This window comes from Cottoperca gobio, chromosome 5 (genome assembly GCF_900634415.1).
Source record: "Cottoperca gobio chromosome 5, fCotGob3.1, whole genome shotgun sequence".
NCBI classification, from domain to species: Eukaryota; Metazoa; Chordata; class Actinopteri; order Perciformes; family Bovichtidae; genus Cottoperca; species Cottoperca gobio.
The window spans coordinates 22259168-22277634 of record NC_041359.1 but is presented as its reverse complement, the minus strand read 5'-3'; the positions used below and the strand labels follow the sequence as shown (position 1 = coordinate 22277634).

At 38.1% G+C, this 18467-nt stretch overlaps 1 protein-coding gene across 1 annotated transcript; it reads right to left on the bottom strand.

Moving 5' to 3' along the window:
- Window positions 1–1831: 1831 nt before the first annotated feature.
- Window positions 1832–16995, bottom strand: smarcd1 (SWI/SNF related BAF chromatin remodeling complex subunit D1). The gene is made up of 13 exons (XM_029432460.1): window positions 16810–16995; window positions 11205–11380; window positions 10274–10316; window positions 9195–9317; window positions 8293–8415; window positions 7944–8060; window positions 7662–7763; window positions 6772–6933; window positions 6080–6177; window positions 5826–5961; window positions 4897–5019; window positions 3471–3572; window positions 1832–2351 (listed from the first exon to the last, which is right to left on the bottom strand). Exons 1-13 carry the CDS (start codon window positions 16993–16995, stop codon window positions 2298–2300), a joined length of 1545 nt encoding a protein of 514 aa, XP_029288320.1. The 3' UTR covers window positions 1832–2297.
- Between the last annotated feature and the right edge of the window lie 1472 nt (window positions 16996–18467).

Genomic DNA, 18467 nt, shown 5'->3' with positions numbered 1-18467 from the left:
TTCAAATGCCAAAGATTCAGAGGTGAACAGTAACTAATTACATTTATTATTATTATTATTAATAATAATAATAATAATAATAATAATACATTAGATTTGTATAGCGCTTTTCTAGAAACTCAAAGACGCAAATGTAAAAGACACAAAGATAAATATATAAACGAACAAAAGAAAAAGGAAGGGAGGATAAGGAGGAGAGACGGTCGGTGTTGAACAGGTGAGTCTTAAGTGATGGTTTGAATGTAGTGATTTTATACTTTCACTTACAGAGAGAAAAGGTTTTACTCCAATGTGTCTGGGAGCAGTAGTTTTCAGATCTAGATTTCATATAAAAGAACATATGATAAACTTAATAAAACACAACGCACTGTCAAACCATTTTGTCTTGTGACCCCATCAAAAGAAGAGTCTAGTTGGAGCTTTTGTTGCTTCAGATGTGTTTGAGTTGTTAGGAGCTTCACCAAAAGCCTCTCTAAACATCACAGATGGTTTCATTTAAATTAGTTTTCAAGGGCATTAAAAAGGCAAAAGTATCACATTTTTAAAGATGAAAGAAAAGTCAATAAAATTATAGATTTCAGAACTTTTTTTCTTTCCTACCTCAATCATCTCACGCCACCCCCACCCCCACCCCAGATGTTTGATGACCCTTATCCCCTTAACTACAGCTCGACCTTGAGCAGCTAGACCAGTAAAAAGCTGCTTACACACTGATGCATCAATATTAATAATGTCAGAACATCACAATATCTCTGCAAAAAGAATATTAAAGCAGTTTGTCACTAAGAAGTAAGAAATCAATTTGACACAGAGGTACATTTTACATATCCTTTATTATAACATACGAACATACAGAAAAATAGGTTTGGTCCATGAAAAAGTCTGCAGATTCAAATACTACTACAGTCGTCCCCCCCCCCCTCCCCAAGTGTTTTGTTTTACACCCCAGAGGTACCCACCTCCTTTCAAATCATGTACCTGCCCAAAACCACATTAGTGTATTCTTGGAGTTTATTAATTAAATGCACAAACGCTAAAGTTTCAGCCAGGACTCTCATCTTCATCCAACAGGGAAACAACCATTAAACTCAACAGGGTGTTGGTCTTCTGCCAGCGTAAGCAGAAGCTATACCACTCTTTAAATCGTGTTTATGGCTTCTCTGTACACAATTAGAAATACACAAAACTAAAAAGCAGAATATTTAACTTTTCTGAGCTTGCAGGCGACGTGAATGCCGTGTACATTTCGTCCCGCAGAGCAGAAGTTTGTCAAATGGGACTGCCGTCTTTATGTTGAGGAGAGCTAAATCACTGCGCTCTGACAGCGAGGGCTGATTAATAATATAAATACTGGTTCAACTATCTGAGCGTAGACAAAGAGTTAAGAAAAAACATCTGCCAGGATAAGAGATACAATTTTACTTCACATCCATCTTCAGTTTTTTTTTCTGCTCAGTATTTACAAAACTATATAGATACTAGGTACTCATACTAGCTACTTCCTTGATAATCTGTACTAGCTAACAAGACAAGTACTGATATAATACATATTTTTAAAACAATAATCATTGATAACAAAAAAAGAAAAAAAAGGAAAACTTCATACTAAATGGCACCTTTAACAAAAGATGTATATTCCGCCACGTTTGAGCTTTTAAAAAACGTCTCTCGTACACCGGACTGCAGCACACATCGTCAAAACAAACTAATGACAGCTTAAGACGAGGTGACACGTGACCAGCCAATGTGCAGCAAAGTAACTCAATTGATTACAAACACAATCACAACCAATATCTAACTGAATGGGAAAGCATCCAGGGGGGTCGGGGAGTGTAAAACGTGAATTTAATTTCCAAAGAAAAAGATCAAACAAAGAGTCTAAGGCAGAATCAACACATTCCATTTTTTTTTTTTTTTTTTGAATCAGGGACAAACATTAAAAGTCTGCTTTTCATTTGTGTACAATCTGTACTTTCGTGTGCACAATGTATCAAAATTGGAGGAATGCTTCCATGTAAGGCTGAGACATGCAAAATACATTGTGCTCAAAGAACTCTGGTGTGAGGAGGAAAAAAATAATTATACAAAAACAGTGGAAGTAGCAACCAAACTGCAACAGTAGTCGAGCTGCAGGGTGAAGAATAAACAAAAAGGACATCCTATATAACGGTAAAACCAACTCGTATCTATGTCTCTCTGAGTTTGTCGGAAAACTCTGGGGAGGAATTCACTGCGAACATCTTACACACGCTCACACATTAGTCGTCTCCTTATTTGCCGCCTGTGGATACATTTCTTTAGGTGTTCCTGATGCCGAGCGCCGTCTCCAGCTCCTGTCGCCTCTGCTGAACCTGAGAGACACATAGAAAATATTTAATCACCCACCAGGAGACAATGTACTGATGAAAGAGCAACAATGGCCATGATAAAAACAACACAAGTCTACAGCCATGCAAACATGCTGATGTTAGGAAGGCATAATGTTTACCAAGTTCACCATCTAAATTGACCATGTTAGCATGCGCTGATTAGCACGTGTTAGCATGCGCTGATTAGCACGTGTTAGCATGCGCTGATTAGCACGTGTTAGCATGCGCTGATTAGCACGTGTTAGCATGCGCTGATTAGCACGTGTTAGCATGCGCTGATTAGCACGTGTTAGCATGCGCTGATTAGCATGTTAGCATGCACTGATTAGTGCATGTTAGCATGCGCTGATTAGTGCATGTTAGCATGCGCTGATTAGTGCATTGATTAGTTAATAAACAGAAAAATAATCAGGAACTATTTTTTGATTAATTAATTATTTGATCATTCTTCCAGCAGAAATAAATACTAAACATTTTCTGGCTTCAGCTTCTCAAATGTGACGATTTGCTGCTTTTCTTTGTGGTTTATGAGAGTACATTTAATATGTTTGGGTTTTTGATTGTTGGTCGGAAAAAATAAACAATCCCATTCATCACTTTAGAACCTGGAAACGATGGGCATTTATCACTAATATGAGACATTTCATAAGAAAAGACAAAAAATATCAAATCGAGAAAATAATCAGCAGATTAAATCGATTCTAAAAATTATTTTTAGTTACAGCCCAAGAAGTGACCGATATGAAAACATCTGCAGCTTTTGCTATCTGATCTGAAAACCGCTAACACTATTATAAAATATTCTATATTTACCACAACAATGTCATAACAATTCATCTTCATGGCTCCATCAATGTCTGAACCAAATTTTTATGACAATCCACCCGGGAGTCGAGATATTTCACTCAAAAACACAAATATAATGCTAGAGGAAAAGGTTTATTTAAAAAAAAAAAAATCGATGGGATTCATCCTTTGGGGAACATGAACGTCTGCACAAAATGTCAGGACAATTCATCACATAGTTGTTGAGATTGAGAACGTTTGGACCAGTGGTAGAGTTAAGAAAAGACAAACTATAGGAGGAATAATTAGGATTACCTTGGAGTAGAAGTAGCGACAGACCGCCTCCTGAGCCCACGGCTGGTAGTAAAACTCTGCTCTCCGCTCTTCTTCTGGGTTTCCGACCACATCTGTCATGGTCTGTAAACAAAGAGAGACACATTTACACATAACTCCATGTTGACTGGTGCTACAGGTGAGAAATGAAAGAGCCCAGGATCCTGAAAGGATAAATAACATCCATCAGACAAACACTGACCGCAGCTATGACAAATGAGAGAAAGCTGTGAAAGCAGCCGTTAAGCTTTAACTGAATTTGCTCAATTTCAGAGATTCGGGTGAACAAACACTGCAGGTGGGCGACAGCTGGTCAGCAGTTAATCTGCTCACGCAGCGGACGGACGAGAAGCGAACCGGCATCCAGTCAGACGTGTTATTAAATGTTTCACGCTCTATTTTGACTGTCCTCCTGCGGTTCCACCCGAGTGAGCAGCATGAGCACAACGTGCACACACTTATGTAATGAAGCCCTCTCTTCCAAGTCGGACCTCAAATTGGAACCAAAGTCTCTAAATATTATTAACCTCAAACATGACCTCAAGGAATTAACTGAGCTTGAAAATTAACCGAGTTTAGAAAAAACCAGAGGGTACGTTTTTAATTGTCGTTTTGATATTGGACATGAGTCGTCAGGTAGCAGCAGTTACAAAGACGCATCTTCTATCTGTGGTTTTCAGCACTGCAGAAGTTTCTTCTTCTTGTATCCACTTCCCAAAACTACTCAGCCTTATTCTGCCTGTGTGTTTTGTTATGACCCCTACAGACTGTGCTTATAGTTGCTGCGTTCGAAATTGGGTTTTACAGGTTGTCAAGTACATTTTCATAACCCAAAACACAAATCTGTACAGCAATGACATTCTCTCCTATGACTTTCAATTCAAATAAATTCTGTCTCCAGACAGGAGAGAGATCATTTTTCTACAATGAAAAAAAATATGCACTCATGCACTGTGTCAAAACAGTGAAATTACACCATGGAGAATCATAATAATTATATTAGAGGCAGGTAGGTGGAGCGAGAGGCAAGAGCAGAAGAGTTTTTAGTCTCATGTCTTACTCAAAACACAGCAAGTCTTTTAGCTGTGATCCATTTTATTTAATCCATGATGATTTCACTCTGAACAACTGCTTAACATTTACACTAAATGGCACTACGCCTACTCTTCAACTATATATCATCTCTGAAATCTTACTTAATTTAGACGCTTGGTCTTAAATAAAAATCACACAAAACAAAACATGTAGGGATCCACAGTACGTTGTGACAGCAGCTGTGATGTACTGCATCAAGTGCTGTGAGGTGGATTGTTTTTCAAGTAGAAGCAACATGGTATCTGCAGAGATACTGGGCCACAGATAAGTGATTTAAGTTCTTAGAAGATTCAGTCGTGACGGACGGACTCACCTTGAGGTCTCTGCACTGGGACTGCAGCCAGTCGTTGATGAAGCCCTGGGGATCTCTGGCAAAACTCAACATGAACTCTCTCTGGGTCTTCAGCTGGTTAATGGTCTCAATGGTTTCATGGATCTGAGATTAATTAAAACAGAATGAAGAGAAGGGTCATCAATTTAAAGTGAGTAATAAGGTATTAAATGGAATATCGCTGACTCGGTATAAGTGAGAACAGGTGTTTCGTTAGATGGCACCAGTTCATTGTGATTCTTCAGAAGACACTATAAATGCAGAAAAACTAAGACTCTGCGACAAACTATCCGACATCAGGCCGGCACCACAATAAAGTCACAAAATGAATAGCGCCTATCAACTATAAACAAGCTCCCTCCATCTACAATGCTGACTTGTCTCAGAACAAAGACTTCACAGGAGGATGTATTTTAGGGCACTGGCTCCACGCCATATCAACGTGATTACAGCAGCCATTCCAGTAAAAGTAATGGCTACTAGCAGGAGGTCAAGAAGACCTGATTGACCTTAAAAAAAACTGTCTGAAAGAAGGCTGGCAACAATTTGGAAGAGCAGATAAGTGTGAAATTGTCCTCAGCAGGTTAACAAAAATCTACACGGTCAATGAATAGAAAAGGATCCAATAAATAAAACTGCCCAGTCACATTACATTTAAAGTTAGACTGCTTAAAATGGCCTTTACACAACTAAAGCAGATGGAACTTATCACAAAGTATTAAGGTAAAATAAAAGTGCTATTTCAAACTACTTCCCTTCTTTGTGGGACATTTGTTGAAGTTCAAGTTGTTCTACAGTCAGCAGGGATTTAGTCATTTAATAGATCAAACTCAACTTAAAAAGGCACAGAAACACTGCAGGAAACAGGAAACTCCCTTTGAGAACACAGGGAGGGGATGTGTCTGTTGTACCTTGTTGTCCAGTCCTGCTATTTCCTGCTGACTGGCTGTGGAGAGCAGGAAAGAGTTCATCTGGGTCTTCAGCGTGTCGTCCACCTCCACATCAATGTCATAGCAAGCAGTCTTTTTTTGGTCATTAGGATCCACACTATAAAAGAATATGGCACATTGAAGTAGTATAAGGATGTGTCACATTAGCAGCAGGAGATGAAATTAACCAGCAAAACACAATTTCCACACCTCATAAACCACTGTAATGAGGTTACCTGATCACATGGTTGATGATGATTGGCTCTGGGGGCATCAGGAGTGCATGCAGGCGCTGTGGGATCTCAGAGAACTTCATTCGCTGAGTCTCAAATATCTGAAAGAAATGAGACAGACACACTTAATGCAGCAAATACCATCTGGACATCAGGAGGCTGCATAAAAAAAGAGCTGCTGGATGTATGCATTTTGGTTAGCATCGCCCAGTGGGGTTATTCCATTAACTATGTGTAGCTCAGCCTCGTATGTGCCAGGTATTTTATCTATTCAATGTTTATTTTTACAGGAATAAGTATAAAGCCTGAACCAATTCCACCTCTGTCCAATTCTGTTTTTCTGTCCTTGGGTGTGTTGGTCTCTCTGCTATTAGAATGTGCTGTGACCATTTTTACAGATGGTGTTCAAGAGTAACAAAAAAAGTTAACTTTGTAGTAATTCACTGTTAACGTTCCACAATCCTGTTTATCTTGGCACAGAAAGAAATGCACTGGGAAACCAGTCAGTGACCCAGAACGAAGAATCTCCATACAAGGACAAACCACAGGCTGTACAACATCAAGAGCAGGAGTTAACCGGGACAACTGTGTGCTCGTTACACACCGGTCACAGTTCGTATTCAGTGCAGTGTGTTATCAACTTTAATGTCGATCTCAAGGTGCGTTCTGTTACAAAGAAAAAGGACCCCACTAACCTGCTGCAGGTACTTGTCACAGTTGATGAACTCGCGCTCATGAGGGTCTTGGAGTTTGTGGGTCTTGACGTACTGCCACAGGGCCTGAATGATGACAGGTCTGGTCTGGGTGTGGATCCCCAGCATACGAGCCAGCCGGGGGTCCAGCTTGAACTGAGGGGGCTGTTAGGTAGACAGAGAGAGATTAAAGCAAAGTCACTCTAATGGTTTGATCGTCCCTTTCTTTTGTGCCTCACATTTTGGGAAGGTACGAAGTTCAGCATGACTTCCTATAATAATAATAAACTGTGAAGCCAACTTAAAAAGCACTCTCCCATTGAAACCACAATTTTAGACCCCACGGCCATTACAGCATAAACATCATACAGGCTTTCAATCTAGAGCCTTGGCTTCAAAATTGTAGTTTTGAAGCCAAGCAGATTGAGTCATTTTCTCCTGAGGTAATGCTACTTTCCTGGTTTCTGCACAAAACAATGCATCACAATCAGTGTTGTTGCTAATCATTGACACATCCCAGAAAGTGAAACAAACAGATCCTCCAAGCATTCGGTAAACAGGTGGGTTGGTGTTTCACAACAACAGAGGTGATATATAAACACACCGGCATAATATAGGATTCTACTTCTGAGAATGGATGAATATTTGGTCGAGATGAACTGAAATTGGTTGAACAAAGTGAAAACTATTATAAATATATAATTTTATGGCAGTTCTTCAACACAGACATGTCTGTCCTCTAAAGGACATCAGGGCCACCTTCTTAAAGTGAAGCACAAGGTTTAATCTCTCCACTGACTGAACAAATGTTTGAAGAGCACTTGAAGACAACATAACCCGACCACAGGACCTTCCGAGAAGCAGAGTAAACCCCCCCCCGAGCATTTATTTACCTGGTAGTCGAGCATGAGCAGGACGGTGCAGCGAACTCCAACATCACCGGGCCTCTTCACCTGGAAACCATCGGTCTCCTGGGTGGTGGCAGTCCTGTGCCACTAAACAAAACAAGGATTAATATAAGTATTTACTGATCAATCTGTAAACATTTAACAAACTTCATTTAGAAGAACAACTGTTCAATTGTCACTGAAGAATCAAACACTTCATTACTCGCATTAAAATGGGTGAATATCTGCAGAGGTTTATACTCCGATACATTGAATCAGTGTCCTTACTTCTACAAGGTGATTATCTGGACCATAGAGGTCTTTGTCCAACTCGATCACCAGAGACTTGAAGAAAGAGGAGAACTTCCTCTTCTGTTTGGTGGCTTCATACTTGGACACGGCCGTCTGCAAAGCAAATGTTTCGGTTATTGGAAATATGAATGGCATGGTCTATGTTCATAGTCTTTGCTCAATGTAATCCAACAAGACATTTAAGATCTGGTTGGTTCCTCAGCTGTGTTCTGTGATACATTTGAACTACTGCTAAGGCAGTTCAGGTGTCAACCCATTAATAAATCACATACTGTAAACACAGAACACATTCATAAAAACAATATATTTAAATCATGAAGCTTACATCTTCCAGCAGACGCCCCTCTACACGTAGCTCCCATGATGCAACTGTGCCTTCTCCATCTTCAGCATCTGGCTTCGCAGGGTTGAAGGTGTTTGATATGAAGATCCGAAGCTTTCTCTTTTGCTGGAAACAATCCATCAAAAGAAACTTTAAATTGATGTTCTTTCATTTACTCAACACCGACTTGATATCTACACTGATAATCAGCGCATGTGCACAAACTCTTAAAACACAATCCTCCTTAAAATCCCACAAGTTCTGTGTAATTCGATGAAGTCAATTTTACTTGAGGGACCGTTAAGATATAGCTGCTGTGACAGGATGCTTCTCAATTTAGGATCAGATCAACGTGTTGTAGCTGAAGGTGCACACTGAAGGGACTTTCACCTTGGGGTGTCATGAAAACGACACTTAAGACTCAAGACTAATGACATCCCCGGAAATATAGAAAAAGTGTTTGGGATGCAGTTAATCCCCTGTTGACGCACCCTATTATTCTGTGATAATGCTACATTATACACAAAACACATTAGTGTTGAAATCATGGAAGTAAATGAGCCCATGTTGAAGTAGGATATATTAGATATATATATTTTTTACCGTGGTATCATATTGAAAATCATGGAATTTCAACTATTATATTTGTGGTATTGTGACACCCCTACGCTGTACTTTTATAAAATAACAAATATCTGCCTTTTGACCACTGCCACATAAAAACAATCTGTAAAACCAACAATCTTCATTTCAACCAATGAACTCATAATGCTGGAGACATTTTTACAAGCCTTTAATGAATTATTTCATATAAAATGTCCAGTTAAAAATGGATGGAGGCCCCTGGGGTTCTGAATGGCTTTGAAATTAAATTTCAGGAGTGAAGAACTTTAATTGAATCATACCTTAATGGGCCTCTTGAGGGCTTCCTGAATGTCCAGCCTCTTGCGCATGATGGTCTGATCCAGCTTCCTCTCAAAAGCCAGCAGATCCATGTAAGCCTGAGACTCTGGGACCAGTTCCCTGATCTGGGACACAACAAAAGCTACTGTTGAGCACTGGTGCAACATCCAACGAGTACAACAGAGCACACTCAGAGGAACACATTGTCAGTTTCCAATTCTACCTTCATAAAGCGCTCTCTATTTTGTTAATGTCTTTATTGTGGACGTTTTCAATCACATTTTATGACATCACCCTAATCATTTTTTTGGGATACATTTAATTTATGATGCCGTTAAGATCTGCTGCTGTATCGCCCCGTTAATACAGGTGTGTGTGTGTGGTCATGTTGTGAATTATGCAAATGAAGAAATGTATTTGTTCAATACATTTGAACTTTACAACGCTCTGGAGTTATTGGAAACGTTTGGAATCTATAATACTAGAAATACTGATCCAGCCAAATCTGTATCTGCAACTGAAACAGCAGAAACAAAAGAGTTTAAACAAAATTAATAGACATGCAAAACATTTTTTTAAAGCTGCGCAGCATTTAAACTAAAAATGAAGCTTGAACTATTTGTTTTAAGTTGATATGTGGGTTTTAGAATCAAGTGGCTGCATTGAATACCAGAAGTTATAGGTATAAAAGAGTATAACAAACAAAGTGCAACATTAAAAATGGACCCAATATGCTTAATTATAACTTAAACCTGTCAAGATTTTTTATACAAAACAACCATCAGGGTAATGTGGACGGACAGCATGTTAGAGAAAGGTATAAGAAAATGAAATGCTTTTCTTGTAATCTTTTGTGGACACAGTCACACTAAAACAGAAAATGTCAAATAAGTTATCTCAAGTGCATACAGCCAGACCACTCCTAACTCTAGTTCTTTAAACAGGAGCCTTTAAAAGAGACAAATGGTCCTTTGTTATAAGCCACTGCAATTAAAATAAAATGGAGCAAATGTAATCTCTTCAACACAATGCAGGCCAAATTAATGGATTTCTATGGACTGCCGTTCTGATTAATACTCACCCTCTGAGGTAGAATTTTATCGGCCATCTTCTTCTTCTTTGTACTGTAAAAACACATTATAGACACGAGATAAGTGGGAGTCGGAGCAACACTGCATTAACAGAATCACAATCTTTAGTCACCAATCTGAAAGGCTACAGGGACCAGGATCACACCTGTCCAAAAACAAAGGTGCCAATTATACATTTTTCTCACAAACCAACATGTATTCATTCCTTCTTTTAAGAAGAGCTGTTAATGCCGTTACATAAATGTTATTTATCTATTATTCTGCCGATTAATCTACTAATTGTTTGATCTATGATATGTCAGTATATAGTGCAAAAGTCCAAGATAATATCTTATTTTGACAAACCAACAGGCCAAGACCCAAATATATTCAATGTACAATAATATAAAAACAGAGAAAGGCAACAAATCCTCACATTTGAGAAGTTGAAGCTAAAAGGATGATTTGCTTTTTCAAAATAAAATAAAAAAGGCTTCAACTTATGATTAAAATAGTTGCATGTTTGTAGTTTCACTCCAATTAATTGTTTCAGTTTAAAACGGCTGTATTAGAAAAATGTGATCAATAACAATTGAACCACTGTATCAAGCAGAAGCTTTCGTTGTAAGTTTAAAGACATTTATTGAGACAAGTTTTCAGCTCACATCTATCAAGAGAAAATAAAAGCATTTGTTTATTAAAATAGTCTTTTTGTCTCTTTTTTCAACCTAAAATCGAATCGAATGGAAACATGTTTGAGTGAGTGGACGGCTGCAGGGCTTGGAGACTTCTGATTGCAATCATAACACAAGTTGTAGTTCTTTACAGGCCGATATCCCAATGCCTTGACTACAGATGACCGTAAATACAACAAAGCACATAATTAAAGTTTGACTGTATATATAGATCCCATGTATTTGGGGGGGGTAGGGGGGAACTTACTGCTGGTTGCGGTTCTGCTGCTGAACCTGCTGGATCTGTTGGGGGGCGGGCCTCTTGCGAGACGGGTCCATCACGCCAGGCATCACAGGGCGAGACACAGGGCTGTTGCCATATCCTGGGGGGCCCATGGCTGGTCCCTGCGGGGTCATGCGGTTGGATGGAGGCATGCCTGGTCTCTGCATAGAAAATATAGGAAAGAATATTTTTTCTCCCTGATAAAACTTCTGGATTTGACTACCTGCATTGATGCAAAGAAGATAAATGCTAAATGGACTGCTTTTATATAGCGCTTTTCCAATCACTCAAATCGCTTTACAACACACGTTAGCATTCGCCCACTCACACACATTTATACAGAGTCAGAGGCTACCATACAAGGTGTACATCATCTCGTCAGTAGTGATAACCATTCACACACACACAATTGGCCATCGGGAGCAATTTGGGGTTCAGTATCCCAAGGACACTTTGACCTGCTGACTGCAGGGGCTGGGGATTGAACCACTCTACCTGCTGAGCCACAGCCGCCCAGAGCGATAGCATGATTAAACCTGCACATTGCACAATAAATGACAATATCCAGATAAATGTCAATAACCACCCCAATCTTTAATCAAGCTACACTGAGTTTGTGTTGCTTGGCAACTAGTCTTTCATGACGCTGAAGAACTACATTAATTGGCAGACGAATGATTATTAGTTATCAGTAAACAATTAAATTATTTTTGTTGCTGTGTTTTATGAAACATTGGCAGGTATATGCAGTAACCATTTTATAAAGCAATTTGCCAGCCAGCCCACAAGTGTAAAAATATTTTTCATTTCATTACGAAACTGCGGCGGGGCAAATCAGTAGGCAGTAACTACCTAGGCCTATAGCTTACTAACTAAAGATGGATTGTTGCAGCTCAGTTTACTTTTTTGCTCATACAAGATGTGAGATGCAGAGCTGAACGGCTGCTCAATGACACACGTCCAACATTTTTCCATTTTTCTTTGTAAACAAACCCCACGTGCGAGTGGAACGCCGTCAGACGTTTTCGAAAAGAGATGCCGCAGTGATAGTCAATTTCCTTTATCTGTGTCATGTGGGTTTCATCATGGCCGCCACCCTTTAGAAGACAAGCAGCAGGTCTGAGATTATTAACTCCAATAAGAGTGAACCTGAACACAGATTATGACTGATTACTAAATATTGGGGCCATTTTCCTAAAGCCACACATCTTCTGAACAGACAGTAAAATGTCCTTTTTCAGATGGAAGAATCAGGAGAAAATTAACTTTGTTTGAGACCAATTTGTCTGACTCAAAGTCTGAAAACTCTGATTTAGCAACACAAAACATTACTCAAACTTTTAAAAATGTTTAAGCTAATATCAACGTAAGTTTGCAAACTAATATTCGTAACACTAAACATGTCTGTTAGATGTGGAAATATCTAATGTTAGCTAAATAAAATATAAATACATTAGACCACTTTTAGGAAACAGGAAGTGCATACCATTTCAAACCATTGGTGTCTATTGTAATGCGCTCTTTACTTCAAGAACATCATGGACGCTGGCCCCCATTGCACTCATGTCATGCCCAGCCTGTTGCTTCTTCTCTGAATTCGCGAATGTCATTTTATTTGTCGATGGCAGTCACCAACGTTAATAACGGCTGATCAGATAAATTGTGCAGCCCTACAAATTAGCCAGTCTATGTAATTAATGGTAAACACTGTTAATGCATTACTCAAATATAAATAAATAAAAGAATATATATATATATATATATATATATATATATATATATATATATATATATATATACACACACACACACACATGTATGTATATATATATATATATATATATATATATATATATATATATATATATATATATATATATATATATATACACACATGTATGTATATACACATACATACATACATACATTTATTCTTTTTTTCAATCTCAAGAATTGTATTGTTGGGCCTCTGGTGATTCCCACCCTTATTTGCTTATTTTGCTTTAAGACAAAAGGAAATGTCAACGTAAATATGGCAGCAAATCCACTGATATAAATCTGTTCATATAAATAATCCAAACTAATTCTGCACTACACATTTTCAAGTTCAAGAAAAACAAAAATGACAGCAGCTCATAAATCAGCAGCTCTGTACCGTTTACAGAAAATACAAACCCTGCTTTTTTTCTAATAATCAAATCCACATACTTTGGTACGACAACGAAGAGGTAACAACAATTTGCATGCCGGCTCCTTCAGACAAGTTATTATACAACAAACTCCCTTTCCAACTCACCAAACCCAGCGCTAAGAACTCAAACAGACGACTTCGTGTATTTGACTGCATGATTGCCGTGTTCCCTCCGGCAGTCAGTCCAACAAATGAGCGAGATGAAGGCAAATCGCACCCTCTCCTTAGTACATGGTGGAGGGTGGAAGAGTGATGGACATTGACTTGTCAACAATACGGGTTGGGTGAATGCGCTCTACCTTTTTCACAGAATGAGCAGATAGGGATTGCATGCCGATCATTTAGCACTCTTTACACTATAGATCGGTACAACCTTGGGTCACCTAAGAATGACTTGAGTTCTACAGTATTCAGAGTATGAAGCCTATTCGACGATGTTATGAAAGGCGGCTTGTACGAGTGAAAGCAGTCAAGGACGCAGGAGAAAAAAAGATGTAACATCCTTTCACTGAACCATATTTCAGTTTCCCCGTAGCTAAGCAGCGAACACTTCAACTGCTGTGGCCATAGGAAAGATAACTTATCATTTAAGTCAATATTTTAATTACAAATGTGGCTTTCTAAGAAACATATTAGCTCAAGATGTACCCATGATCCAATACAATATTACTGAACTGGTAAAAAATAAGACACAGCGCCACAGACCAGAATATATACATATAATAATCTGCCACGGTCTGTTGAAAAATCAATAAAATTGACTTTTGGAAGTAGCAGCCTGTTTAACAAGATAACAGTAACCACTGAGGGCGATTTAACCACGTCAAATGCATTCTGCATATGAATAAAGCACAAAGCTATTTCAATGAAAGACAATTAGGTTGTATAGTCACAAGAGCAAGGCACCGCTGTGAATTCAGTCACTATAGGTTTGAAATAGAGCTGGAATGACTAGTTGTTTGACAGAAATATTATCAACATTTTAAATTTGTTCGATATTCTCAACTGTGACGAGCTGGGACCGATGTTCAGACAAAACAATCAAGGTGAAGGAAAGCATTAGACCAGATTCAACAGTCCCGTGGTTACTCTTTTGTATGCTCGGAGGACACTTCTATCACTTTGTCCTCATATACAGTTAGCTTTGATGATGGGAACAGTGCTAGACAAAAATAGATTCTACAAAGACTAGAAGAAAATAATCCCACCAGGTTCCTTCTCTTATCTTATTATTCTCTTTCTTCTTATCTTTTTTTAACTTTTCTTACTCATTAATAGTTGTTGGTGTGATTTTGCCTTTGCAGAGAACGTGTTTGTATTTCATGTAATACAAATAATTGTTGGATGAAGCCCTAGTTTCACAACTAAATATAATATATCAGTGAAAAGGGAAACCTTTCGTCACCTATCCTTTTATATTAGGGCTGTGTATTAGCAAGAATCCTGTAATAGCATACGTAGAATAATACAGGGTTATGATTTTATATATTGCGATACTGTATGAAAGGTGATATATTGTATTTTGATCACACCACAGTCTCTGTAACATCCAATTGTTGGTTTTCCATTAGGAAATGTTGTGGTACTTTGTTTTTTTAATACCACCACAGCCGAGGTTCCAAGCGAGAGAAGCCGACACTAAGTAAGTAGAGTATAGCCAAACCATCAGGTGGAAACGCAGCTTTACACTGAGAGGAAGAATATCTTTTCAAATTAAATAAAGTATTGACAGAGTTCATCTTTGCATGTAAACTATTACATTTAAATTTTATTTTGTTGATCAATACGGTATCAAAAAAACAATATGGCAAAACGATACTGTACATATTGTTCAGTGTTTCCCACATTACCAAGATTATAATTTGTCTCACCAGTTTTATTATGAAGCGGAAATATTTTTACATTTCTCAACAGGTGGGCTGGCTCCTCCGTGTCATCACCATTTATATTAGGTTAATTATTAAAGTGTGTGTTGTCACATGCAGTTAAAAACAAGTGTTCCAGTACAATGAAACACTAAATGCAAGAAAATAAATAAAGAACACTATACACATACAATAGAGAGAGGTCTGTGCAAAATTATGGGTAGCTTAAAAGTGTTTAGTGTTGTGTGTGTATATATGCATCTGCATGTGTATGTATGTGTGCGAGGTCTGTTGGGGTGGGGGCAGTGGGTTAGATTTGTACATCTATTCTACAAAACCAATGCGTTTATGATTAAATTGTTTATAGAGCACACATTGTTAACCATAACTTGTATACAAGAGCTCAGAGTTATACATGGATCTAAACTCTTAATTTTTGCCCTCAAAGTGCACCAGATTGATGCACTTAACTTTGAATTGCATAACCTTTTCCTGCCCTAGAGGGTCTAAAGTCCTCTTATATTAGTCTCACAAAATCCTGTAGGAAACACTGTATGTGCACAGAATTATGATGTTAAATCAGCCCTTATTATAACCGACAGTACTTCACTCTAAACAGCCCACTTGTGGTGCAGTTATAGAAAAGCAAAAATTAAAAAGCATTGGCTGGCATTTAATGATGCATTGATTATCTTACTAAAGCTCTCAAGATGGACAAGTGCAGGTCATTTGTTCTAGTAATGTTGAGGACTTTTATATGTACAAATGTACGTGTCGATTGATTAAAAACATGTAATCATAATGAGCTTAATTGAGGCTACACAGAGTGACACAGATCATATCAGTATTGTTGTTCTCTGATATGGATTTATGTGTGAAATAAAGTTAAATGGATTTACAAAAGGCAGGCTGATGTTGCCTCTGCAGGGTGAAAAACCCCATCAGGCATGAAACAAAGATTATAAACATACAGGGTGCAGCCTGGTTCTGGCTTGAGCCTGTTGGGTTACATGTGAGTCTCTGAAGTGGTACAAACTGCAGCAGATTCATTCAAAAGTGGACCGGGCATGGTAACGGTACTGAACTGTAAAGCTAACTTTTTAATTCAATGAAAAATGTAACTTTCTAAAGTACGACGTTTAACATTAAATGCTCCCTTCATCAGATTGTTAGAAACTACTCGAATATTTGTTATTTTACTTTAGCAAGCAAACAGAGAAAACACAGTTAACAGCTAGCGTTAGCAGGCTAAGCTACTTGGCTACCGTGACTAACTAGCTAACCTTAACGTTAGCAGGCGGGAGGGTTAGCGGATTCAAACAACAAACAAACTCTGATAGTCTCTCAAACTGTCTGGTTAAGATGTTTTTGACCGGTAGGAACTTTTCGGCGGGGCTGTCAGCAGCTACAGTGAGCCGTGGCCCGCACCGGTGTCGGTTGTTAATGCTAGCCGCCTGTGACAAAGCAGCGGTAAGAGGCTTTGTTCTAGCGGACTGGCTAACGCGTCAGCAGCAAAGATGGAGTGATATCTCACCGGGTACCCAGGCCCGGGCATCGGGGAGCGGTACATGTGGTTCTGCACGGCCGACGACGGTACCATCCTTCCAGAAGGAGTCCCGGGGCCCATGCCTGGTCCTGCACCCGGTACCGGTGGTCCAGGTCCCATTGCTCCAACAACACCTCCCGTCGGTGCCGACTGAAACCCCCCTCTGGCCGCCATCTCCTTTCTGAATGTCGCCGGCGGTGGAGGCTCGAAACTATCGCGAGAGCGAGAACGGGGTTTTGGGTGGTGACCCAGTGACCCCTGTTGGATGTCAGCGGTACTGCAGTACAATTGTCCCGGATTAACAGAGGTTATAGCTAAAGATGTCTAAAAAATTATGTAAATTATAAAACAAACATAGGTGGAATATTACTAAAGACATTTACTGAAGTACTGTACTTCAATATAATGTTGACACACTTGTTCTTGAATATTTTCAATTCATGCCACTTTAAAATTTTACAAATGTTGTACTTTTTACTCCACTACATTTCTTTGACACTTACCAGTTACTATTTACATATAAAAACGAAATAACGAAACATAATTTTTCCGCATAATGAGTACTCTTACTTTATATACTTTAAGTACATATTATTGATAATACTTCTGTACTTCTACTTAAGAAACATTTCAAATTCAGGAGTATTACTTGTAACTGAGTATTATTTGGCTGCGGTATTTTCTACTTTTACTTAAAATGATTATCTGAATAATTCTCCAACCACTGAAGATGAATGAGTTAAAACAGTTTAAAACCACAAAACAAGTAACATTATTCTGAAATATAAACTACTGAATATAAAGCACAGCACATTTGCAATACATTAAATATTCAACTGGATTAAAAATGAATAATCAAAAATGTGTAACTGAATAAATGAATAATAAATGTGTATATGTTTACACCATGTAGAGTATATCTTATCTTTTTATTTGCTATATGCACTTTATTTTAACATACTTTGATGCATGTTTTTGAAGTCAAGCTTTTTTTGATAGCAAGGCATTATGTAGACAAAATGTAAAATATAAAAATATTATTGTAATTACAACATTTCCAATAGTCTTCAAGAAACAAAGTAAAACAGGTCACACAATTAAATGTAAATACAAAACAAATATAACATCATTAAATATTTGATAAGTAATCACACTTTCCTAAAATGTTTTAACTATAACCAAACAATGCAATTAATTTTGTTCATACAACTCTAATGTCAAATGATAGTATATGTCTATGAATGAATAAGCAAAGTTAATTAACAGGTAATTGCTTCTATAATATAATAAAATCAGTTTTTCTATTGAAATATGGCAAATATGTTCGCTGTCTGCGAAAAACTTGATTTCTGTATGTACAGCAAACCAAACCAAATAACCCTCTCTGCGTTTGTCAGAGGAGTAAAGAAGGTGGACTTCACCCAGCACACCGTTCTGTCCGGGATATTAAGAAATAAAAGTTTTCATTTTAATCTATGTAATCTTAACAATCAATGGACATAAGATATGAACACAAAACTCTCTTTTATTCAATACTAAAAGATGCACATAACCAAAAAGCTTGATAGGAGAAACGCTATACTTGAACAATTGTAGCTTTTACTTTGTTAACTTAAATGCATTTCAAAGTCACATGTGCTCCCACT

What these genes read in the sequence shown, in the direction of transcription:
- smarcd1 (XM_029432460.1), bottom strand. Translation starts at nt 16,995, where the DNA reads ATGGCGGCCAGAGGGGGGTTTCAGTCGGCACCGACGGGAGGTGTTGTT. An exon ending in ATAAAATTCTACCTCAGAGG is followed by an intron (nt 9,318 to 10,273) that starts GTGAGTATTAAT and finishes GTTGTGTCCCAG; the next exon opens with ATCAGGGAACTGGTCCCAGA. An exon ending in TAGCAGGACTGGACAACAAG is followed by an intron (nt 5,020 to 5,825) that starts GTACAACAGACA and finishes AATTAATCTCAG; the next exon opens with ATCCATGAAACCATTGAGAC.